This window comes from Leptidea sinapis, chromosome 17 (genome assembly GCF_905404315.1).
Source record: "Leptidea sinapis chromosome 17, ilLepSina1.1, whole genome shotgun sequence".
Taxonomy (NCBI): domain Eukaryota; kingdom Metazoa; phylum Arthropoda; class Insecta; order Lepidoptera; family Pieridae; genus Leptidea; species Leptidea sinapis.
In genome coordinates, this window is record NC_066281.1 from 8,172,102 (window position 1) to 8,198,519 (window position 26,418).

At 37.9% G+C, this 26,418-nt stretch overlaps 2 protein-coding genes across 2 annotated transcripts; one reads left to right on the forward strand and one right to left on the reverse strand.

Moving 5' to 3' along the window:
* Positions 1-10: 10 nt before the first annotated feature.
* On the forward strand, positions 11-19,755 carry LOC126969041 (protein O-mannosyltransferase 1). The gene is given in 11 exon segments (XM_050814324.1): positions 11-401; positions 1,176-1,360; positions 5,748-6,049; positions 8,678-8,840; positions 9,262-9,576; positions 12,901-13,183; positions 15,082-15,349; positions 16,634-16,704; positions 16,707-16,751; positions 16,753-16,848; positions 19,028-19,755. Coding segments are annotated over 11 exon segments (2,337 nt in total). The 5' UTR covers positions 11-284; the 3' UTR covers positions 19,520-19,755.
* A 2,796-nt stretch (positions 19,756-22,551) lies between these two features.
* Positions 22,552-26,387, reverse strand: LOC126969058 (proteasome subunit beta type-7). Its single transcript, XM_050814351.1, has 4 exons — positions 26,199-26,387; positions 25,684-26,120; positions 23,542-23,747; positions 22,552-22,732 (listed from the first exon to the last, which is right to left on the reverse strand). Exons 1-4 carry the CDS (start codon positions 26,258-26,260, stop codon positions 22,592-22,594), a joined length of 846 nt encoding a protein of 281 aa, XP_050670308.1. The 5' UTR covers positions 26,261-26,387; the 3' UTR covers positions 22,552-22,591.
* Positions 26,388-26,418: the final 31 nt, after the last annotated feature.

Here is a 26,418-nt window from a genome sequence, read left to right on the forward strand (position 1 = left end):
TCTGTGACTTGTGAGCAATATCAAATGCACAGAAAACTTTTACCGTTACTCGTTACTTCGTTAGAGTAAAAGTGTTCTGTGACTTTTAGTTTTTACTGAGCAAATGCAACGTAATGAGCTATAGTTGTTTATTGTTTAGTTTATTTTATTTATTGTTATCACTAGCTAGGTAGTTAGTGTTTAATGTTTATTTATTGTACTTTAGTTCTCAGTCCAAAATACAAATTCAACATGCATTTTAATTAAAATCAAATGTACACTGATGTTAACAAGAAGGCTTTATTATGGAATCCCCAAAAGTTAAAAAGTCTCGCTCAAGTTTAAAGAAGAATAACGACGATTTTCGCAATTCAAACAACAAAATCGAGTCTCAAAACTCTGTTGACACTTTTGCTAAAGAAGTAGGTATTAGCTACACGTTTCTAAAAGTTAATTTGACCATTCATTTTAGGCCAAAAACTAAGTGCCGGCCATCAAAAAAGACAATTTCAAACTAGAATGTTTATTATATAATATATTACAATATCCTTAAAACATTTGTTAGTATGTCACCAAAAGAGTGAAAGTTGGAACTGATACTTTTTGGCGGGCACTTGATTTTGTACCCAAGTTAGTATGAAATGTGAATGGTCTACTTTCATTCTTTATTTTATGTACCTACTTATTGAGCTTCTAAACCTTTTTACTTATAAATCCATTAAAGCTTTCTTTTATAATAATTACATATTTTGATATTAGTAAAGCTAAAGAAAGAAGAATATAAACTAAGATTAATCTATGATATTGGCAGAGTAGCTTCAGTCAATCATCTGATTATTTTATTTTTTCCAGCGTCTCCATATTCCATATTTGCTATTATTATAATTTGCAACAATAGAAATTTAAAAAAAAATTAAATGCTTTTTGTTTAGGCAACATTTTCTCTCACGAAGTTAGATTCAAAAGATAATTTATTTGCATTTTTTTATTGATTTAACTTATGTTTAAAAAGTTGCACCTACTGCAAGGTTTGTGGTTTCAACTTGCAACATGTGACTATATGTTTATATTTTTTCATATTTCACAACCAGTTGCTCTGCACCTTTCATCCTGAAACCTAAGATCTATTGTGTAATGTACCACACAAATTGTTCAAAGGGTAATTTTTTTAACTGAATGGAAATATTTTTTTGTAGATTGGTGATGCACCTGTGGAAAAAGATGTAAAACAAATGGATCCACTCTGGGATAATCAGCAAGATGAATGTTTATCAGTTCAAAGATGTGTATTGAGGGTAGAGGTGGACATTATTTTCCTAGTACTTTTATCTTTGGGTTTGTTCACAAGATTATATAATTTAAATGATCCTAATTATATTGTGTAAGTATAAACATTGTTTAATCAAATATAATTGCATAGTAAATTCTGAATTCTATAGATTGATTTTTTGCATTGTGTTATTATATTTTAAGGCAATTTTCAATCACACTGAGAACCTTGAATTTTCACTAAGTCGGTTAAATAATATTTTGTATATCTAGGATGTACACTCAGCGGCACAATTAACCGCCCACCTTGATTTTTTACGATTTTGGTTAAAAAAAAAATTGTGGCCTTACTTGTGAATGTTATTTTATAACGTAGGTATATTGAAGTAAAATGAAAGATAATATTGTTTTTAATTATTACGTTTATTTATAAAAAAGTCTGAAAAACACTTTGACCGTAAATTAACAAATGTGATGAAATGGCTTAAAAATAAAAAATCTGCTGAATAAATGAAATCTTATAGTGCGTATTTCCACCTCTAGCCCTCATGTCTTCCATCAAACGGTTTGGCATGCTGTCGATGACATCTTTGATCTGTTGTTGTGGAATGTTTTGCCACTCCTCAATCACGGATTGTTTTAATTCATCTATGGTGGTTGGAGCTGGTATGCGGCTTCGAACACGTCTTTTTAAATTGTCCCATATGTGTTCAATAGGATTTAAATCTGGGCTGCGGGATGGTCTTGTTAATTTTCGAATGCCGACGGTATCCAGCTACGCGGTAACAACTCCAGCAACGTGGGGGCGAGCGTTGTCCTGCATTAATAAAAAATCTTCGCCAATTAATGGAGCAAATGGCATTACATGAGGTTCCAACACTTCTGTTACATACCTCTGAGCATTTATTCCACCTCTTTCGAAGATAACCAAGTCGGTGCGTGCTTCGTAAGTAATGCCGCCCCATATCATGATAGAGCCACCTTGGTAACCTACTGTTTCCACAACAGTACATGGTGCAAACCTTTCATTCTTGCGACACGCTGGCGACCGTCAGGACCGTGCAAGCATATTCTTGTCTCGTCAGTAAACATAACATTCTTCCATTCCATGTTCCCTTCGGCGTGCTCTCGGGAAAAACGATGTCTTTCTCTCCGGTGGCCTACGAGCAATTGTGGCACTCGAGATGGTCGAAAAGCTCCAAGGGCATTCTCTCCTAGTCTTCTTCTCACTGTTCTTTCACTCACTTGAACATTGCGAACCTCACGAAGTTGGTTTCGTGCCTCAACAGCTGTAGTGAACCGATTTCTTAGAACATTGGTCACAAGAAATCGGTCATCACGAGCGGAGGTGCATCTTTTTTGGCCCTGTCCTGGTCTTCGCTCATAAGAGCCAGTTTCCCGAAACCGTTTCACTGCATCCCTTAAGGTGGTACGTACGACACCAAGCTTCCGCGCCACGTAACGCTGACTAAACCCTTCGTCGATAAGAGCGACGGCTCTCGCCACTGAATTAGCATCAAATGGCATGTTTGTGATGTCCAAACACTAGCTTTAAGTTACGAAACCAAAACAAACACAAATTGTTTACTTTTAATGCCACTGAAGCAATGTAAGCAGTATGGCAACGATAACGATAATGAGACGAAGTTCGATATTTATCCTATTCACAACTTATGCGTAAAAAAACAAAGTTAAGTGGGTAGTTTGTAATTTTTTCGTCACTACATTTCTTTCATACTTGACTTATTTATGCCCAATAACTTACAACTGCGATAACATCAAAATTTGCCACTTTAAAAGGGTGGGCGGTTAATTGTGCCGCTGAGTGTAGATATGTAATGGAAATTTATTATAACACTAGCTGACCCAGCAAACGTTGTTTTGCCATATAAAGTATAATTCACGCGATAGTTTTATAAGTAATAAAATATTTCCTATATTATAGCCTGTACATCATTTTGTTCTATTGTCAATAGTTTTTGCAGCGCACGCAAAAATAGGTTTTCGATTTTACACCTTGTATTACAAAATAGCAATTTTATTACGGATCCCTAATTTTCAAAAAAAAAAACATATAATAATAGCCTCTAGCCTTCCTCGATAAATGGACTACCCAACACTGAAAGAATCATTAAAATCGGACCAGTAGTACCAGAGATTAGCGCGTTCAAACAAACAAACAAACAAACACTGCAGCTTTATAATATTAGTATAGATACCATTTTCCTTCTTCTCTTACCTTAATTTGTTATTACACCATTTATTATGTAAAATTAGGCTCCTGGCTCATCCACCCACATTTTTCAAAAACATAAGGAGGAATATATACTAGTCAAAACAAAATAAGGGCCACTTGATTTTTTTGGCCTCGCTAGCGATAATTTATTTTTTATGCATTCTCAAGTAGCTGATACTTTATTGTGGTGTTACCTTATTTGTTTACACAATTTTTTTGAGCATTCCACCCGCATAATTGTTTAAAGTGGGTAGTTTTACATAATTTATTGCAACCACTTGATTCTACCCGATTTTAAGACGGATTTCAACTCAGTCAAATTGACGATTCTCTCAGGAACACTGTAAGTTTCGTTTGACTAGTGGCTGAATTAACACTTTAAAAAAGTTATGCCGAGAATTCGAAGTCATATGGACTTGCCAACCGTAACTAGGGCCGTAACATTGCTTCAAGAAGGCCATTCGCAGCGTTCGTGGCGTTGCAGCTGGGTTTTTCCCGGCGACCGATCCAGAATGCTTGGAATCGTTTTCAAGAGACTGGGAGACTAACCAGGAGACGGGGATCTGGCAGAGTTCGAGCAACTACAGCACAGGAGGACCGCTACGTGCGCTTGACTGCGCGTAGAGAACGCTGTATAACAGCCTGTTCGTTACAAAACCGTTTGCAGCAGGCGACCGGTACACGTGTTAGTGATCAAATTATTAGAAGCAGTTCTCCAGGAGACGTGTAGTGCGGATACCATTAACAAGTGCTCATCGTGCAAACCGATTATCATTCGCAAGGCAGCATCTGGCGTGGGATATGAATGATTGGAGGACTGTATTGTTTACGGATGAGTGCAAAGTATAATAATTCTAAACGAAGGCACAATAACAGCTCAATGTTACATCGAGGAGATCATAAGACCCCATGTGGTCTTATATGCACATAGAATCGGCGCAAGATTCCATCTGATGCACGATAATGCTCGCGCTCATACAGCTAGGGCCACCAGAGAAGCCCTAGAGGAGGCTGGTATACAGGTGTTGGCATGGCCTGCAAACAGTCCGGATCTAAATCCCATTAAACACATGTGGAATTTACTGAAATGCAGTGTTCGAAGCACAAACAAACCCGTGCACAATGAAAGACAGCTAATAAACGTTCTGAAATCAAGCTGGGAACAAATTCCTCAAGAAACAGTGGTTCACCTGGTGGAGAATGTACCTTCTAGGCTTCAAGAGTGCATTAGTAATCGAGGATGGCATACTAGATATTGAGGAAAGTGATAAATCAAGAAATATTTTATGTTTTTTTTTTTTCAGATTTTTTTTCCTCACTAATTATTTTTGCAAAAATGACAATTTTTAGAAAAAGTGGAGCAAATTTCTTTTTTTAATGGAATGCATCATTATTTTATGCTGTCTACAATAAAAATTAATCAATTTATCCAACTGAAACATTGATCAACCTTTAAACCTCAAGAATTCATGAGAATACTGTAAAAACGTGGTGGCCCTTATTTTTTTTTGACTAGTATATATTGTCTATTACATAGTTTCACATGGTCTATTACTACTACTACTAATTCTCCTTTAAATAAAACATTTTTTCAACACAATTACATGTGATCCCAGAAAATGTACAAAACAAATGTGTTACGAAATTTAAAAGAATTGTTAAAAACGTTTGTGTGGGTAAGGTTATTATAGCATAAACGATTTTCTTAATGACACCACGGAATGGGAATGAAGCGAACACCCTCAGGCTCTTTAATTATTAATGTTTATTGTACGATATTACATTGTAATCCATATTTTATATAAAAAAAAAAGCCCGCTGAGTTTCTTGCGCCCATTCTTCACAGGTCTGAGGCAGTCTCTTTTGAATGGGTGGTAGATTTTGACGTTCAATAAGTGATTATAAATTCTATTTTGAATAAAAATATTTGAATTTTGAATTTGATAGCACATACCAATTTATTTTCTGTTTTCAAATTCATATGTACAGCTATTTGTTGCAATGATGGCAACACTTGTTATTTCTCTGTAGTTACAAAAGAGTATGGGCTGCGGTGATTACATACCATCAGGTGACCCATATGTATGGTTGTTTGTCTTTCTCAATGATTTCACCATCATCAGACAAAGGCCTCCCCCATAGATTTCCACGACGATCGGTCCTGTGTTGCCATCATCCACATCCATCCTGCTCTCATTGATTTATCTTTATGTTAATAATATTGTTTTCCTGCAACATCTTAATTTCATCCTTTTTGTTCCAGGTTTGATGAATTACATTATGGTAGATATGTTTCACTTTACACTAAAGGTGTATTTTTCTTTGATACACATCCACCACTAGGAAAGCAATTGATATATTTGGCTGGACAGGTGGCTGGTTACGATGGAAACTTCACATTTGATAAGATTGGGTCACCATATACAGAAAATGTGCCAGTGAGAGCATTGCGTATGATCCCCGCAATAAGTGGTAGTTTACTAGTGGCAACAGCATATCATTTTATGCTAGAAATTTGTACATATCAATGGACAGCTATACTGGCTGCTTTGCTAGTGTTATTTGGTTTGTATGTTCTACAATATTTTGTGCCAAATCTTTATATTATAACTAGCTGATGTGCATATCACTTCAGTAGTTGTTTAGATTTTACCACCCTATTCTTTTTTAAATTATCAGTTAAGAAATGACGAGTATGTCTCTTATAGGCTGCAAGTACTTAGTCATCTTTTAAAATATCTGCCGATATAAAATGTTTTGCGAAAGCAAAGAAAGGACGGGATTTCTTGGAATTCTTTCCCTTACTGCTTTGACTAACTTTCTCGTACGAACACTATGTGGACAGCCATATCTTTTTCTGTCACTAACAGACGCGGAATCAATGTACCCATAGAATAATAACGCTCAGAACAATAGTTTCATTCATGGTTCCTGTCATTAAAGAAGTAACATTATGATTAATGTGTGCGTGAGCGTCACGTGCTTACATTCGCCAACACGCACACACACAGCCAAATAATGTTGCAAGTGAATAGACATTTCCCCAAATCGGTAAATTGTGAGAAATACTAGATTATGTGTAATAAGATCTTTCTTAATAGAAATAAAATATAAATTTATAACTAAATAAAAACAACACATAGTAATAGAAATAAATTTATTCATTACAGGGAGTGACAATAACATTACATATTATTTTATATTAATCTATAATTGTAAATGTATTATGTATGCATTATATGTACATGTATTATTTTATTCTATTGAATTGAAACTTGTTTAGAATCGTGATTTGAAACTCGGTGAAACGAAAAAGCGAGAAGATAAAGCTCCTGCCAGCTATTATTAAAAAAACTATTATTACTATTATTTCAAAAATTATATGGATATCCTATCCGAGTTTCTCGAGGGTGCAGAGAACGATTTTGGGATCATTTTTGTAATCCAAGATGGCTGCCACGCAAAATTATGATTTCAACAATATGGATATCGTATCCGAGGTTCTTGAGGGTGCAGAGAACGAATTTCCTATCATTTTTAAATCCAAGATGGCCGCCGCGCAAATTTATGATTTCAACAATATCGATATCGTATCCGAGGTTCTCGAGGGTGCAGAGATCGAATTTGGCATTATTTTTGAATCCAAGATGGCCGCCATGCAAAATTATGATTTGAACAATATGGATATCGTATCCGAGGTTCTCGAGGGTGCAGATAACGAATTTGGGATCATTTTTGAAATCTAAGATGGCCGCCGTGCAAAATTCTTATGGGGCTATACGTATGCGTGGTGGTTATAGTGAGAACCCTAATACCAAACAACTTATAGGCATCTTTCTGAAATTGTTGTGCCACATGGAAATAAAATCGTTGAAATCATACATTTGCGCGGCAGCCCTCTTGGATTTCAAATATGATGCCAAATTCGTTCTCTGCACCCTCGAGAACCTTAGATTCGATATCAATATTGTTGAAATCATAAAAATTGCGCGGCGGCCAACTTGGATTTAAAAAATGATCCCAAATTTGTTCTCTGCACCCTCGAGAACCTTGGATACGATATCCATATTGTTGAAATCATAATTTAGCGCGCGGCCATCTTGGATAAAAAAAAATGGCGCGTAACTGAAAATCGTGACGAATTGCTATAAAATTTCTCTCATACGTCAATAAAGAAGTAACTCTTCAAAAACATACCGACGTATTGAAAACCTCCTCCTTCTTTGAAGTCGGTTAAAAAGAGTGGCCGCTAATGTTCTCACGAGCTAAATTTTTCCGAACATAATATGGTAAATTCAGTAATTTAAAAGAAATATTTATAGTAACTATTCAAAGCGCTTAGTTTAAGCCTAATTGAATTAAGATTATTTGACTTTGAATACTTATAACATCATGTGGCGTCGTACATTATAGCCTCCTATCAATATCTACTCATAAACACAATAAACTATCCCAGCGGAGGAACTCGGGGTATATAGTAAATTCATAGCTGGCAACATATTTTTTTAATGGCGTCTGTTTTGTTTACAAAATATTTTGCTTTTTTGACGAATGCATTAGCTTAAATTAAAAGTTGTGAAATAGTATTTAGGTGTGAAATGTGATTTTCTTATCTTAATTTTTATTTTGAGATGTGTTGTGACACCCTTTTATTGCACAGTAAGTCATTTTTAAATTAAATTTAGCGCGCTGTTTGTCATTGAAGTTGACAGAATAACACTGACGCGGCGGGAAACGTATATACGTACGTCATAAACATTATTCTATGATTGTACCTATTAATAGCCCGGTATACAAACATGTTACTAATACCAAGCGTTTTAAAAGTTTAAAGAGTTTTAAAAATTTGCATTTGGCTCTATACCTACTTTGTGTAATGCGATCACAGCGATTCAGTTCTCTTTATCACCCCACTCCATTTTAGTATCGCAACATATTGTACAATGTACTTGCGCCAAAATGAGAAAACTCAAAGAATAATCATTTTAAAATGACAGATTCCAAATTCAAATGTAATATTTTGTTTATTTTTAATTGTAACAGTATTTATGGCCAGACTTAAAACAGAACAGAAAAGAACAGTATATACCTTCATTTATTTCAACAACACGTTTTAATTTTTGTACTCTTATTTTGACGTGCGTAACCCGGATTGCTTGATTAACTTGATTAAAATTAGATATATGTTTTTAGAAAATGGCTTCTTGGCACAGTCAAGATTTATGCTGCTAGAAAGTATACAGATTTTGTTTGGCATGTGGGGCATTCTGGCCACTGTTAAAAGCACTCGCAATGTTGGATTTGCTTCTTTTGTATGGCTCTGTTTTGGCGCATTTTCACTTGGCTGCTGCTTTTCGTAAGTAATCCTGCACTCGTAGATAATCGTAATAGTTATTTATGAAACTGTTGTGTAATAAGGGGTATTTTAACACGAATGTGGGCTTACATTAGTGATAATAGTATCACATGAGTTTTTTAATACCTAATTATCAACAGCTGCATACAAGACATTATCTACACCCATAATAAAATATATAATATATATATCTATAAAAGGTTCTGAAACAGTTAGCTTACTGCTGACATTAAAAAAGCCTTTTCTAGTACTGAACACTCGTTTGGATGATGTAATGGTTATTAGGACATTGCGTGTTTTAATGTTGCCAGTAAGCTAACTGTTTTAGAATCTGTAATAGAGGATTTAAAGCATGGGTGTAAATAAAAATTTATTGTGTTGTAATTATTGATGTATGTTATATATAATTTTATTGTTTTAGGACAAAGTATTCAGGGTTTTATACCTATATACTGGCTCACATCTTAGTTGGACGACAAATGTGGGATAGGATTGAAGAAATGCAATCTGGCTTACGTCTGGCAACATCAGCACTCTGGAGATTGACAGTTTTAATTGTAATTCCATTGACTGTGTATGTCAGTGTGTTCTACGCACACTTGGCAATGCTGCCGAAGGCTGGGCCCCACGATAGTGTTATGACGAGTGCATTCCAAGCATCACTAAAAGGAGGCCTGGCAAGCATCACCAGAGGTCAACCGTTGCATGTGGCTCATGGATCACAAATCACATTAAGGTAAACTCACAAACTTTCACGGAATTATTTACTTTTTTTTACATTCGTATGTAAACGGGCAAAAGGCTCACGGGATGGGGAGAGATGAGGCAACCACCCATAGACATCCACAACAACAGGTGTCAAGAGATGCGTTGCCAGCCTTTAAGGTGGGAGTACGCTCTTTTCTTGAAGGTCCCTAAGTCGTATCGGTTCGGGAATAATATATAAATACCGGCGTGAATTAGCGGCCTAGTGCCGCTATGTTTCGTATAGGTTAGTGTCGAGGACCGGAGGCCATTTCACCACCACGCCGTCCACCACCACCTTGAGACGGCGAAGCCGGCCTTGTGTTTCCTTACGGAAACGCAGATATCTCGACCTAGCGATACGTCATATTTAACGTACCCCGGGTACAAAATTGAGCACAATTTTTTGCCTCATGCCGGGGTATGTGTGTACGTTAGGGAGGATATCTGCTGTCGTCGTCTCGGCAATTTTGAGGGTAGGGACCTGTCCACTCTCTGGCTCCGCGTAGATTTAGAGGACCGCGTCCGCATCTATGCGTGTGTCTACAGGTCCTATAGTGGTAACGCAGAAACCGATCATCTCATGCGCTGCGTTCAAGCGGCAATTGACGACGTGCTTGCACAGATCCCCTCCGCTGAAATCGTAGTCTTGGGTGATTTCAACGGGCACAATGCCGAATGGCTTGGATCACGTACCACAGACTACGCAGGGCGATCTGTGCATAATTTTGCATTGGCGTACGGTCTGTCCCAATTGGTTGAGTCGCCAACGCGGCTCCCGGATGTGGATAGCCACATGCCGTCCTTATTAGATCTTCTGCTGACTACACATCCCGATGGTTACCAGGTCATTGTCGACGCCCCTCTCGGAACGTCCGACCATTGCCTGGTCAGGAGTGTAGTGCCTATCCGACGCCCACGTCGCAGACCACCAGCGACCCGCCGCATTTGGCACTACAAGTCAGCAGATTGGGATAGGATGCGTTCCTTTTTTGCATCCTACCCTTGGAGCAGGGTTTGTTTCCCTTCGGATGATCCTAGTGCCTGCGCCGTTGCAGTAGCCGATGTGATACTACAGGGCATGGATATTTTTATACGAAGCTCTGTAGTACCGATCGGTGGCAGATCACAGCCCTGGTTCGATGCGTCAGTTAAAGCAGCATCTGACTGCAAAAAACAGGCGTATCGAACTTGGGTTGCGGCGCTGGGCACAAAGGATCCGAACTGCATAAATCTTAAGAGGAAATACAACCGTGCTTCCAGATTTTTTAAGCGACAAATCGCCCGTGCAAAGTCAAAACACGTCGTCAAAATCGGCGAGCAGCTTTCCAGTTACCCGACCGAACACGCAATTTCTGGTCGTTGTCGAAAGCTGCTCTTGGTAACTTCAGCCAGCCGTCCATGCCGCCGTTGCACATGAGGAATGACACCCTGGCCCATACGGCAAAAGAGAAAGCCGATCTCCTGTGCGCTCTTTTCGCCTCCAACTCGACTCTTGACCACAACGGAATAACACCACCAACCATCCCGCGGTGTCAGAGCTCTATGCCTGAAGTACAGTGAGAACTGTTAGGCGAGCTCTGTTTTCGTTGGACGTCAGGAAGTCGAGCGGGCCGGATGGCATTTCTCCAATCGTGCTTAGAACGTGTGCCCCTGAGTTGACGCCGGTGCTAACGCGTTTATTCCGGCACTCTTATTCCAAAGGCGTAGTCCCTGACTCATGGAAGTCAGCCCTTGTCCATCCGATCCAAAAAAAAGGAGACAGTTCGGATCCGGCAAACTACAGGCCTATTGCTATTACCTCTCTGCTCTCCAAAATCATGGAGAGCATAATTAGCCGTCAGCTCTTGGTATACCTAGAGGGTCACCAGTTGATCAACGACCGACAATACGGCTTTCGCCATGGTCGGTCGGCAGGTGATCTTCTGGTATACCTAACACATAGATGGGCTGCGGCTATTGAAAGCAAGGGGGAAGGCCTGGCAGTTAGCCTGGATATAGCGAAGGCCTTTGATCGTGTATGGCACAAGGCGCTCCTCTCTAAACTTCCATCATTTGGGCTTCCCGAGAGCTTGTGCAAGTGGACCTCCTGCTTCCTCACTGGGCGCAGCATACAGGTCGTTGTCGACGGACATTGCTCGAATCCGAAGCCCGTGAATGCTGGAGTGCCCCAAGGCTGTGTGCTATCTCCTACGCTGTTTCTTCTGCATATCAATGATATGTTGCACACCTCCAACATTCATTGCGATGCAGATGACAGCACTGGTGATGCCGTATACACTGGCCATGCACGTCTCTCTCGGGAAATCGTCGACCAGTGCCGGGAGAAACTTGTGTCTTCTATCGAGTCCTCTCTTGAGAAGGTCGCGGAATGGGGTAAATTGAACCTTGTCCAATTAAACCCCCAGAAGACTCAAGTTTGCGCGTTTACCACTTAAAAAACCCCATTTGTCGCATCACCGCTCTTCGACAACACTTCCCTAAAAGCCTCGCCTAGTATCGGAATACTGGGTCTCGAAATCTCGAGCGATTGCCAATTCCGTGGCCATCTGGAGAGCAAAGCCAAATTGGCTTCAAAGAAACTGGGCGTCATTAATAGAGCACGGCAATACTTCAAGCCGGCCCACATTCTAGCGCTGTACAAAGCGCAGGTCCGGCCACACATGGAGTATTGCTGTCATCTCTGGTTATATAGGTCGCCGAATGCTAGAGCAAAAAGAGAGCATAGATTGGTTTTGAAATGTTGTCCTAAAATAATACTGTTCCATATAAACAGCCATAACATGACGTGTATAAAGTTATTTAACAAATTGTCTGAGGACTTGATAATAATGACAAATAAATGTTTATACCAAGACTCTTTAAAAAGCTGATTGAAAATAATTTTTAAAGTCTTAATGAATATTTAAATTACTGTTAAGTTTTTTTGCATGATTTTTTATATAAACTGGATAGACCTGGTTGGTCTGGACATACCTTACAACCAGTGGGAGGCTCCGTTGCACAGGATGCCGGCTAGATTATGGGTACCACAACGCCACCTATTTCTGTTAATGTGTTAACATTACTGTGTTTCGGCCTGAAGGGCGCCGCAACTAGTGAAATTACTGGCTAAACGAGACTTAACATTTTATGTCTCAAGGTGACAAGCGCAATTGTATTGCCGCTCCGAATTTTTGGGTTTGTCAAGAATCCTGACTGGCACTGCATTGTAATGGGCAGGGTGTATCAATTACCATCAGCTCAAAGTCCTGCTCGTCTCGCCCCTTAAAAAATCATATTCCAATGCAAAATAAATAATTTCATTGAATGTCAGACACTCGCACGGTCGCACGTGCTGGTTGCACTCACACGCGCACGTGTACCCCGTGCGGTACGCGGACGGGCGAGGCTCCTCCCACCAGCAGCAGGTCACGTGCTACAGCTTCAAGGACGTCAACAACTGGTGGATCGTGAAGCGACCCGACGAGGGCTCGCTGGCAGTCGGCAGCCCGCCCGACGTCATCCGACACGGCGACGTGGTGCAGCTGCTGCATGGCATCTCCAGCAGGGCACTCAACTCGCACGACGTGGCGGCCCCCGTGTCGCCGCAGTCACAGGTACACCGATCATAATATATCAGCGGTGATATTCACGTAATTTACAAATCGTTGGCGTTTATTTATTTATTTTATCTACACCCGTGCTTTAAATCCTCTATTAAAGATTCTGAAACAGTTAGCTTATTGCCAACATTAAAACACCCAATGTTCTAATAACCATTACATCACCCAAAAGAGTGTTGTAATGTTGTACTAAATTTCATAACAACACTCCTATGTTTTTTTATATCCCTTCATGCGCAAAGAGTTTCAACATACAGCCACATTCTTATTGCTTGATGCGTGGTATCTGTATGAATTTCAAAAAAAGAACATTTTCGTTTACGCGCGCTCCACACTCCCAGAACGTCGCGCCCCGTAAAAAAAAAGTAGGTTATTCGAATCCCCGCCATTTTTCTTCGATATTTTTATTGTTTTGTTTACAAAAAATGAGCGATTCACTTTAAACGCTGCAAAAGAACATTATAATCGAGTGAATTTTAATTATTGCACTAGGTATACAAAATGTAAATTACTACTAAAATAAATAATTGTTTCATTAATACTTATTTTATTTGTATATAATCAGTAACGAATGATATTAGGTTACTACTAGGACTGGTGTTTTAATGTTAGCAGTAAGCTAACTGTTCCAGAATCTTTTAGAGGATTCATATTCTGGGTGTAGATAAAGTCTTGTATGCAACTGTTAATAATTAGGTATTAAAACACTCATGTGATACTATTATCACACTCGGCTTCGCCTCGTGAGATAAATCCACATTCGTGTTTTAATACCCCTTATTACACAACAGTTGCATAAATAACTATAATTAAATTGCGTTACATGCGACTTAGTTACTTAACAAAATTGTAGTTCTAAATAATTATCACATGCACCTCGTAATAAGGCATAGCAATGAACGACAGAGGGGCAGACATTCAAATATATTTCTCCTCTAGGTATTCATTAATGGAATAGTAACATTTTTTCAAAAGTAAATTTTTCAAAGAGGTTATGAATTTTTTAATATTGGTTTCGGCTTTTAAGTGTTCTGGTAACTTATTATAAATTTTAACTGACATTGGGTAGGGACCGGAACTGTGTAATGTTAATTTAGAGTTAGTTTGCATAAGATTATTTTCACAGCTGGGTGTGTTGTGCCGGGGCACGTCTATGATTTTAGTGTATAGATTTGGGTGTTTTCTTACAAACTTACATTTACACGTTAAGGCCGGTATCCCAAAAAATCTTATTTAAATAAGGGACGAGACGAGCAAGGCAGATTCAGAATTCTGGAAAAACTTGCGCTCGTCACCCCGAGGCATAAGATTTTAAGTGTTATTTGCCCAGTAATTTCACTAGCTACGGTGCCCTTCAGAATGAAACACAATAATGTTTACACATTACTGCTTCACTGCAGAAATAGGCGCCATTATGGTACCCATAATCTAGCCGGCATCCTGCGCCTCCAACTGGGAAATGGCAATAAATAAGAATCTCTTGTAAACAGCACGTTGTTATTGAGATTAGTTGGCACAAAACACAACTTAAGACAAAAGTGAAGTGCGGGGCATAAAAAAGGAGTAAAAGGTTATACAACATTGATAATATTAGATTACCATCATCTAAATTGTGTACGTCCCTGTTGCGTAGGGTCCGGGCTAGCCGCAATGGTATTCTGAGGGCATTTTCTCACAGGTTCGATGTCATTACCTGAACCACTGCTGTTTGATACATGTGCTGACAAGTCGGTCCTTTTCTAGATTAGGAAGGTTTAGATTTTAAGATATCTTGTACTAACACTTTAACTTTAACAGGTTTAAAGTTACTTTGTTACTAACACATTGGTCGAAGTAAATAATTTATTATATCATAATTTATAGATATAATACAACAGTAACTGTTCCACCAGGAAGTGTCCTGCTACATCGATTACAACGTATCGATGCCAGCGCAGAACTTGTGGCAAGTGGACATCGTGAACCGCGACAGCGAGTCGGCCACGTGGGACAGCATCCGCTCGCTGGTGCGGCTCGTACACGTGGACTCGGGCTCGGCGCTGCGGTACAGCGGGCGCCAGCTGCCGCCCTGGGGCTTCCACCAGCACGAGGTGGTCGCGGACAAGGTGCTCACCCATCAGGACACCGTGTGGAATGTCGAGGAGCATCGCTACACTAAAGGTATCTACTATATCTGTCTGCTGGGGCATTATGCATTCACTGCGCAATAAATCAATGAACATGCCTAAGAAATCAATAAAAAACGCATAAAGTAACAAAAAACTTTGAGCGATACCATGTGTTTACTGAGACGTGACGTCTTTCTTCTGATTGGTGTTTCATTTCACATGGCCGATTGTCATATTTTATACCTTTGTTTTATTTGTCTTATTAATAATGTCATGTTTATTTAAAAAAAAGGTTATCAGAAGGAAAACAAAAGTTTCGGACATAACCTCGAAGAGGACAAGATAAATGGAACAAAATTGTTACAAGAGAAAGTAAACGGAAAAGTAGGTAGATCACATGAAAAATGATATCAGATAAGTGGCAAGAGTAACTTGAAATAGAGTCTCAAATGAGAGAATCGAATTGAAGAGGTTGGAGGAGGCCTTTGCCGACTGGTAATCGGATCTACAAAAAAAATGAAAATATTTGAAATTATAGATACTGATCTGAATAAAAGGCTAATATTATGTTTAATATCATGTTTATTTATTTTTTTAATGTATTCATTAAACAATTTTTGGAGTGAAAACTCTTTCGGCATCGTTGTGATTTGAAAGTCGATGAAACGAAAAAGAGAGACACATAAATTCATCAGATTTAACGTGGGACAAAATCAGATGGGAAGCATTATACAGTGTATTGGTACCAGGCGATCATAGTTGAATAAGAGATTGACTTATGTGTGACGCGAGATATCTTATATATTCTGACGTCATGCGCACGATTTATTACTACATAGACACCAGGAGAACATAAATATGGATGCGGTGATAGTAATGTAGGATATACCATATGCAGTTTAGAGGTTCATGCACGATGCAGGTTTCACTTCTGATATATGTACTTTGTACGCACGCAATTTTTTTTTAAGATATACTTCTTTAGGAAATTTATGAAATTTTAAGATGCGCGCGCATTACAGTAATAGGGTGAAGTTGGTTCCTAAAATTTTCTGACGTTTGCGACATTTGTTATTTTTTTTTCTTCGTCCATTATTAGAACAGGCAAAGGGTTAAAGCCCATACAGCCGTATTCGTTATTTAATAATTAATTGTCAAAGCCATCTCTGTAAGATTTTTACAATATCGTTCTTTCTATAAACGTAGAATAGCACGGGGAATAAATCATTTTAATGATTTTCGCTTTGCTACGCTAAAGAAGTATCACTTCTTACGGTCATACATAAGTACACACACACTTTTTTTAAAACCATTTCTTCTTGTACTTGGTTTATAGCCGAGGACCGAGGGGAGCGAGAGCGGGAGCTGGTGTCGGCGGAGATGATCCCGACGGCCGCCACGCAGCTGTCGTTCTGGGCCAAGTTCTGGGAGCTGCAGTACAAGATGGCGGCCCACAGCACCGACGCACTGGGACACATGTTCGCCAGCGAGCCGCACGAGTGGCCCTTGCTGCAGCGATCCATCGCCTACTGGCTGTCCCCCTCCTCCAACGTAAGTCTTATCACGACCCAGCGGGATGCTCCTTTGGACAGGATGCCGACTAGATTATGGGTACCACAATGGCGCCTATATCTGCCGTGAAGCAGTAATGTATGAACATTACTGTGTTTCGGTCTGAAGGGCGCCGTAGCTAGTGAAGTTACTTGTAACTTATGTCTCGAGGTGACGAGCGCTTATTGTATTGCCGCTCAGAATTTTTCGACAATGCATTGTAATGGGCAGGGCGTATCAAATGATATCTACTGAACGTCTTGTCTCTTAATTTCATTAAAAAAAACTCACTCACGTGCCTCACATCCATGAAGCATCCTTACACAAAAGTTTACATTATAGTATAGAATCAGTCAGTGCGCTTGCTATGTGAGCATTCTTTTTGTAATTTTGTAGTTATCATGTGTATGCTATAACATGGTTCGTCATGCTTACTAAAATGGAGTTGCTTGCGGCGTTGTCGTCACCTTGTCTCAAATATGTGCGAAGGGAACGATGGCCGGTCCATGCGTCAACTCGTGAACGGGTGCTGCTTGTGGTACCAGGTCGACCTGTTATACGTACTAAATCATTGTATTTGTTGGATGCAATTATTAATTATGACAATAATCACGACCATCATGTTCACGAAGCATCCTTACAACACAAATAATGAATTCAAGCTCTAAAGATTGATGCATCCAATATAGGATAATTAATATTTATACAGTTTATTCTTTACTACTTTGTATGAAAAAGTTGGTATTTAAAATGCTTTTAACTAACATGATTCATATATTGGATACAGCACCTTACAAACTAATTTGTTTTATATATTACACCCGAAAAAGTGTCCGTTGAGTTTCTTGTATGTTCTTCTCACGAGCTCTATATTTTTCAAATATACAATGGATTCAGTAATTTAAACGAAATATTCATAGTGACTATTCAAAAGCGCTTAGTTTAAGCCTAATTGTATAATGTTTATTTGACTTTGAATCTATGGCAGGAACTGACGAAATAAGTAGGGCAACTGCCCTTTACACTGACAATGTAATTTGATTGCGACTGGAGCGACCGCCCTCAGGCTATTTAATAATTAATTTTATTTTACGATATTATATTGTAACGTAATTTTATTTAAAATAAAGGTTTGAGTTTATTGCGCCCGTTCTTCTTAGATCTGAGGCATGATTTTTCTAATGGATGGTATGTTTTGACGTTAAACAAGTGATTTTCAGTTCTATTTTGAATATAAATATTTGAATTTGAGTCGCAACACATAACCAATGGCCATAGCATAGGTCCATTACATATTACTTTGCCCATCATACTAACAGCGTGTCAATGATTATGATTATCATGAAGATTTCCATGTCTTCAACTAGAAACAGTATTTACTAGGACTTAAGAAATCGGTTTTGCGGCAATACTGCGCCACGCAACAGTACAGGCAATAAGTTGTGTTTTATGCCGGCCAATCTACTTCATACCATCTGCATGGTGCAACATTGATTTAAGGTGGTTGGAGCACAAATATTGTAGTGGTGATAGTAATGTCTTTCATAGAGGTTGAAATCATGTAGTCCTAGCAACATGTACCAGGACTTCATATGCAGTTTAGTTGCATAGCATATCTACTGCTTCTGTAATAGTAGGCCATTGGCGATGACTTATGAAATCACAATCTACACTAATAAATTGAGAGACGTTTTGTTCGGTTAAACTGCGAAAAGTATACAAAATGTAGCGTGTTTTGGAGGTTTCAGTATGTGATTACTTATGCGGAACCTATATTTTTTTATACATACAATGAGCATACATTTTATTCATGCAATGAGGGCCAGGTACTTAATTTATGTGACAAAACAACGTTTGCTGTCACACAGCACTTGTTTTATTTTATTACCAGTGGGTGGCTCCTTTGCACAGGATGCCGGCTAGATTATGGGTACCACAACGGCGCCTATTTCTGCCCTTTAGCAGTAATGTGTAAGCATTACTGTGTTTCGGTCTGAAGGGCGCCGAAGCTATTGAAATTACTGGGCAAATGAGACTTAACATCTCATATCTCTAGGTTACTAGCGCAATTGAAGTGTCACTCAGAATTTTTGGGTTTTTCAAGAATCCTGATCGGCACTGCATTGGATGAGATGTAAATATTAATTAACTAATGTGGTTTTATGTGATATTTCCTCAGGCTCAAGTGCATCTGATTGGTAATCTGGTGACGTGGTACGCGGGCACCGTATCAGTGCTGATATATGGAGGTCTGCTCGCTCTCTACGCCATAAGAAATAGAAGAGCGATATCAGATTTGCCACCACGGGCTTCCACAAGATTCTACGAAGGTGGCTTCATTTTATTCTTAGGCTACTGGCTCCATTACTTACCTTATTTCTTTGTAGACCGTACTCTGTTCCTTCACCATTATCTCCCCGCCTACATGTTTAAGATTCTACTATTATCATTTGTTATTGATCATATTTATTTTGTTTTACATATGCACGAGAAGACCAGACCTTTTGTGCAGGTCTTTATATTGGCCACCGTTGTGTGGATGTCATATGTGATACTCACGTTTAAGAAGTTCAGTGTACTCAGCTATGGCAACACTGATCTGACTGAAATAGATCTTATGAACCTGAGATGGAAGGACACTTGGGATTTTATATTACATAAAAAGAGTTAGGAGAGAGATCTTATGAAGTGTCTCGTATTCAAATACATTCCAATACTCGTTACGAAAAGATTATTTATAGTAGTGTTTAAGTTTTCAAGATAACTTTACATAATATTTAACTTATTTATAATAACTTTTATTTTTTTTAATCTTTATTTATTAAGAGATCTCAAAATACAATTTTTATATCTTTTTCCTTTTCTGAGCTCTATTTTTTATAATGAAATATACTTTTTATGTCATAATTTGTTTGTTTTATTGAATTTAAAAAAAAACTAGACTGACAATGTATGCGTTGGAAGACCATGACATAGTGGTCTATGGAAAAATTAGCAATATTCACTAGAACATTAATTTATTGTTTAAGACGTGTGTTGAACAGATCCAGAACAAAAATTTGAGTTTTAATAATTCAGGTAAAGTGATGAAAAAAATATTTTATTAAATTTTTCATCATTCTAACCTAGTGTAAAATTGTATAAAGGCATTGTTTAAATTTATCGACACACTCATGATTATCGTCATCAATTATAATTAGGTCACAACACTATCGCATTACTGAACTCTGCATTCAACTCGCGCGGTATCTGTACGTACATAGTGGACAATTTTATGATGTTTTCTTAAGCGTGGTAACAAATAAAATATCTGCAAAATGTGTCCTTGACCCATATGATTAGGCTTGTTGTGGCACATCACTACTTACCTCTGGTGAGGCGCGGAAACGGTGTCTTCATCCTCCACACCCTACAGTGTCACAAGGACGGTTAAAATAACTAATTAATTACCTATATAGGCTGCGGCATTCATATCATTGGATATTGTTTGTTATTCAAAATATTTTGGGAGTTTTTATTTTTAGATTCCCGCAAGCTACAGGCTAGTTTGTGTCAGTGGATTCTCAATCAACGGGTGCTGATTTGTACAAGGGCGTAGCTAGGATTTTGTTTCAGGTTTCGTAGACAATCCAAGAATATATATAATGAGAAAGCTCATGGTCGCTCAGAGGGCTATGCTCGGAGTTTCCCTGCGAGATCGAATCAGAAATGATCCGTAGAAATACTAAAGTCACACATAGCCCAAGTTATTGCGAAACTGAAGTAGTTCGACGAACAGATGGCCGGTGGGGCAGTAAAGTCCTCGAATGGAGACCACGTACCGGAAGACGAAGTGTTGGTAGGCCCCCCCACAAGATGGACCGACGATCAGGTCAGGATCGCCGGAATGCGTTGGATGAGGGCAGCGCAGGACCGATCGTCGTGGAGATCTTTGTCCAGCAGTACGTCCTACGGCTGATCATGATGATGACTTTTGCTGCTACGAAATAATAGGTATGAATTCTCTATGAAATACCTTTTGACTGGCTAAAATTTTCCGTAGGTCAGTCAGGTATGCAAGTTATCTTAAAATAGCAATAAATAGGCATCTACGCATATAATTTAAAGAAGACTACAACTTTCTCAAAATATTGTAGTTTGTCTTACTAAATATGAACTTATTTGGTTGTTAAATATAATAATTAATAAAACATTTTAAGATAGTAATAGCATCGAAAGTGTTTTCTTAGAATGTTTTCAAAATTTACATAGACTATCAGTTCTGAGCCAAAAAATTTATATTTTGCATAAGTCATTTCTAATCACGAATCTCTTCTTACGATTTACAATGTTTGTCTGGCAAGGGGTTGGAACTATCAAAAGTGTCTCGCTAATGAGGAAACATCATCTAATTATTACCCAAGTATTATATACTGGGTGGCCGAGAACTCGACGTCCAAAGCTAAAATTTGAATTTGGCTCATTTTATTGGCCAATGTTCTGGGAAGTTTTAAAAATAGTAAGAAGCCATAGGCTCCCCATTTTTTTTTGATATTTTGAACATTTTCATGATTTTAGCTGGAGCAGTTATTTTGAACTTACGACTCAATTCTTAACTAGTTCCGCATTGTCTAAACTATTCATAGTTTCTTATGTGGTTATTGCAACTGTAGTTAATAATTATCAACAATAAAATTAACTAAAAGTTTTCAAAAAAATTAGAAAAAAGTCCTAAACCACAATTAGGTGAAAAAAGCGGATAAAAGGGGAAAAAATTATTATCTCTTAAACTACGCAAAATCGTAGAACATACTTATGAGTGATTCGGATACTCATCACCATGAGGCTTTCAAATTTTAGCTTTGGATGTCAACTTCTCGGCCACCTGTATAAAAACCAGCTTTTATACTATGACGTAAATAAAATTATAATTTCATGAACATTAAGGGTGTCTGGCAAAGGGTTGCCACGATGTTAAGTGTCTGGCAATGAATAACGTGATTTTGATAATATTCTGAAGGTAATACCGAAAAATCGCACTTTATTATTTGATGTATTTAGATCGGTATTTTACACACCTTTAGTACCGTTTACCTGCCAAGCCACTGAACCCAAACTCCATAATGGTCCATAGTTCTTACCTGTGTTGGGAGCATGCACTGACAAACTTTCAGCTTTTATAAAATTACGTAGGTCTGCGGTCCACGGGCTCTTAGCTTATACCATTTTATTATCTACAACTTTGCTTTTACTTTTATCTATAAGACGTAGTTTCGCAGGAAAACGATATAAACCGTTTTTTACCCTTAAACATGTAATTTACAGAAATATTTATGGAACCAAAACTGATATATTATTGAGCCATTCGCGGTATCGCCCTATTACGGCTTGCACTGAGGTATGTATGGCTTAATCTGATACAAGCATATACCTAGTTAGGTATTTAGTTGATCCTGCCAGTGCCAGGATCAACCAGGGAGCTGCACATTACGATTATTGCCCGAAAGATAAATCAAATCCAATGCTATATTTCTATGACTGTAACTGTAAGGTACCAATGTTTTGTGTTTGAAGCTAAATTTGTTAAGGGTCATGCCAATTATAATTTGTAAAAAATGTCTGGCTTTACTTTGAGGAAAAAGCGGTGATTGTATAGTGTTGTCTTTGAAGGTAATGAGATAATGAGTTTCAGATTTACTCACAGGACATATAAACAAAATAACATAGTTTGAATAGTACTTTAATAAAAATCATATAAATTATGTTAACGACGACTGGGTGACGCTTCAACATCCATTGGTTGTACAGTCCTTACAGTAACTGCCTCAACCTCTAATGGTATGACACGTTGCTTCAATACAGCTGTTGTTCCTGGAGCATATCTATATGAGCCCTGCTTCTTGCCCTAAAATTTAAACATATTAATAGCAAAAAGAGTACAGTAATTTTTTATTCTCTTTAGCCTTAAAATAAATATGATTACAATGAAGATCTCTGTTTTTTGCTATTGAAGAAAGAAAGAAAAAAAAAATTTAAATAGCAAAGAGAAATTGAGAAGCAACTATAGAGGTTAGACTTGGTCAATTGTTTCCGGCTGATAATGTAGTGAACACACACACAAGACCAGAGATCAAAGCAATACTCAATATGAGACTGGACCTGCGCTTATAGAAGCACTATGTGGAATGTGGGTCGGCTTCTAGCCATACTGTAATGCTCTATTTAGATCCAAATATAAGTCAATTTGGATTTGCCTTCCAGTTGATAGTGGAATAGACATTCACACTAGAATTGAAGCCCAATAAGCGAGGTATTAAGAGGTGTTGATATGACAAATGGGAGTTTTTAGTGACCCCAAGGATCAGGTTTAGGGTTAAATTGAGGAAGGAAGACACATGTTTCTTCCGGGACTGGTCAGTGATTTCCTAATAAGGATCTATATGCCCACCAAATCATTGTCATTAGACAAAACTGTAGGAGATACAACACAGGGGTTGGAAACTCCAACATAGATGGCTTCCGATTTTAGCAATATCCATAGGCAACAATATCTATGCTGTGCACCTAGTAAGGAAGGCAATCCATTTGCTAAAAACTCTCAGAAGAGTAAGAGAGAGAGAGAAATGCGAAAACAATGAATATTTCTATAAGAATTATTGTAAGATTGTTTATGGCCAGACTATGCCATTAGTATACCAACAAATTTTAATTTACCTTAACATTTGCTTCTTCATAAGTTCTCAGGTATTGTGCTGGTCCGGTATTACGAATAACACACAGGTCAACATTAGATCCTGAACCCAGGTCATTGAAGATACCAGCAGCAATTGCATCTCGCACAAGTTTCTTACCCTCTTCTTCAGACATTTTTGGCTTCCAACGAGATTCAAAAACAGCCATTGCGGCCAGCGAACCAGAACCTATAAACAATTAATAATGGAATATTTTTACTATTATAACTGTTAACATGAACCATTTCAATAAAATCATTATAATCAATTATTTAAATGATCAAACAGCCTAGATTTAGATTATATTTGCAATAACGTACATGGTACAGCATTGAACAATTAGTATTTTTTACTACTGAATTTCCTGCTATATATCCATATGGAAGTTAGTAAATTGTGGGGAGGACAAACAAGCATTTGGGTCACCTGATGTGAAGTGATAACCACCACCCACATTCTCTTGCAACACTAGAAGAATAATAGGAACTTCCTTAAAGTAAGGGTTGAAGTTACCCATGTCATCTTCGAAACACTACAAGAAACCTCATTCTACACCAAACACACAGATGTGGTGGGAATGATAATCCTTTGAACTGATCCTGGGGTGGCCCAGACCAGACATGACAACAATACTGATATAATTTTATATAACATGTGTGACCAGACCTACACTTTGTAGAGCCCTAAAATGGGGGCCGGCTTGAACTATTTCCGTGCTTTATTTATGACTCCCAGCTTCTTTGAAATCAATTTGGCTTTGCCTTGCAAGAGATGGTGAGAAAGCTAGAAAATTGCTAAGTCTCACCATACTCATACTTGTTTCTAATCTTAGTGCTAATGACTACTTAGCTCAGTATGCATTAAACTACTAAGGATGCGTTCGGCTATTGCAGATTTTTGAACGCTTGCTAAAAGCCGGTACCAACCATTGGATCAAGCTGCACAAGCCATGTGTGATTTCTGCTGAACACCAATACATCCCACGGCTTGTTAGAGAAGCTATAGAAATTAAAAAGCATCCTAACAATTTTAATAGGGAGGATGGTTTTAGGCTAGCGCTAAACATGGAATCCCGTGGTCTCTCTGCAGTACAAATGCAATAAAAAAACCCGGAAATATGGACGTCATCAGTAGTGTGTGTCGTGAATTAGGGAATCAAAGACCAAAACAAACTTGGCGCCAAGTGAACAGATTGATGTACTATTAGTGTCAAATGGTTCTCGCAGCCAGCTCAGCGCCGCAGAGACCATGAATCATGAAATCGACATCAAATATATAAAATATATATTGTGAGTACCCATCATAATAATTACAATGTTGAAGTTCTGCAATGGTGAAAGTTTAAAAACATATAAGGAGAGTTATATCCCAGAGACATCACATAATCATCATCATAAGTTTAAAGCTGAACTTTCATTATTGACATCATATCAATATATTAATTGTGATACCAGTATAAAAATAAAAGGATAAATTAATTCCTTCCATAAATTTATTGTACAAACACTTATTTTTGAGTAAAAGTTTTTTTTAATTTTAATTTCCAAATATATTGAATAGCAGGAAACTCCATAATTGTCTGAAAACAATGAATGACCGGTTATTTTTTACTGTACAATTTCCAAAGTCCATTCTGTCAGTGTCTTCTATTGTGATTGTGTTTTTTAGGAACATGTTTTTAGTGAAATTCAATACAAAAGATAATTTACACTTATAAAGCTTGAGCAAATGAACATGGCAGCCTGTTTAAAACAAGTGGACCTTCTTCTGTACCTGCACATATAGCAATGGCAGCCTTCTCACTTTAGTTGAGGGCATATCTACCATACAGTTTCATATAGAAAATGAGTGCACTATCAATAACTTTTAAATATGAAATGTATTTATTGTAACTAATCTTTAATTTAAATAATTAGAGATTTAATTATATAGTATCGCAATTATTATTACAGTAATAGACATGTTTATCTCAATATTTTCATGTTAAGTATTCCATAGGCATATTAAGGAATCCTTAGGTGACTATAGGAGTGAACATTTTTAATGCTTATACTAAGTAGCTATTTAAGTATTCCTTCAACAAGAGTATGGCAGTAAATATTTAATAAATGATCCAAAATCTTACCCATTGTAGCATATGGTAATTTGTCTACTGAACCATGTGGATAAATGCAATAGATATGGGGCCCTGTACGGTCAACTCCACCAAGTACAAGTGCGGCCCCTATGTGACCTTGGTAACGAAACAGCATTCGTTTTAAAAGTGTAGATGCAGTTTCTACTGGCACAACCCGGCCAGTGTGCAAACGCTGCAGTTCCAATTGTGAGGCTACTGTCTGTGTAGTCATTTCCGTATCAGCTGCAGTTCCAGCACCACAACAATACATGTTGCTGGCAAGATAATGAATCTTTTGGCAGTTTTTATCCGAAACCACTGTATTTTCTGTGGCTCTTGTATCTGCACCAAGGATAACGCCGTCAGCATATATTATGCCTACAATTGTAGTACCAGTTTTAGTCGCCTTAGGCGCAGGGAATCCCTTCTGCTCAAGGAATGCATTTCTGAAAAAATAAATTTATCGCTTTACAACGCCGGTTCAATACAGTTCAGTTGTTTTTGAACACAGTTTAAAGCCTTACCGTTGGCAATTATCAAAAGAAAACCCAGGAACAGGTACTTCAGGTAATAGTATGGAAGTCATTTTCTTTCACTTGCTAATATGCAGAGAAACAGTTAAAATCTTAAATTATCATTTAGTACCTACTCCAAAATCGAAATTGAAATCACAATGATTTAACAAAAATTTGTATGACAAGACAATAGACATCAGGCAAACTAAACCACAGAACCTGAACACTA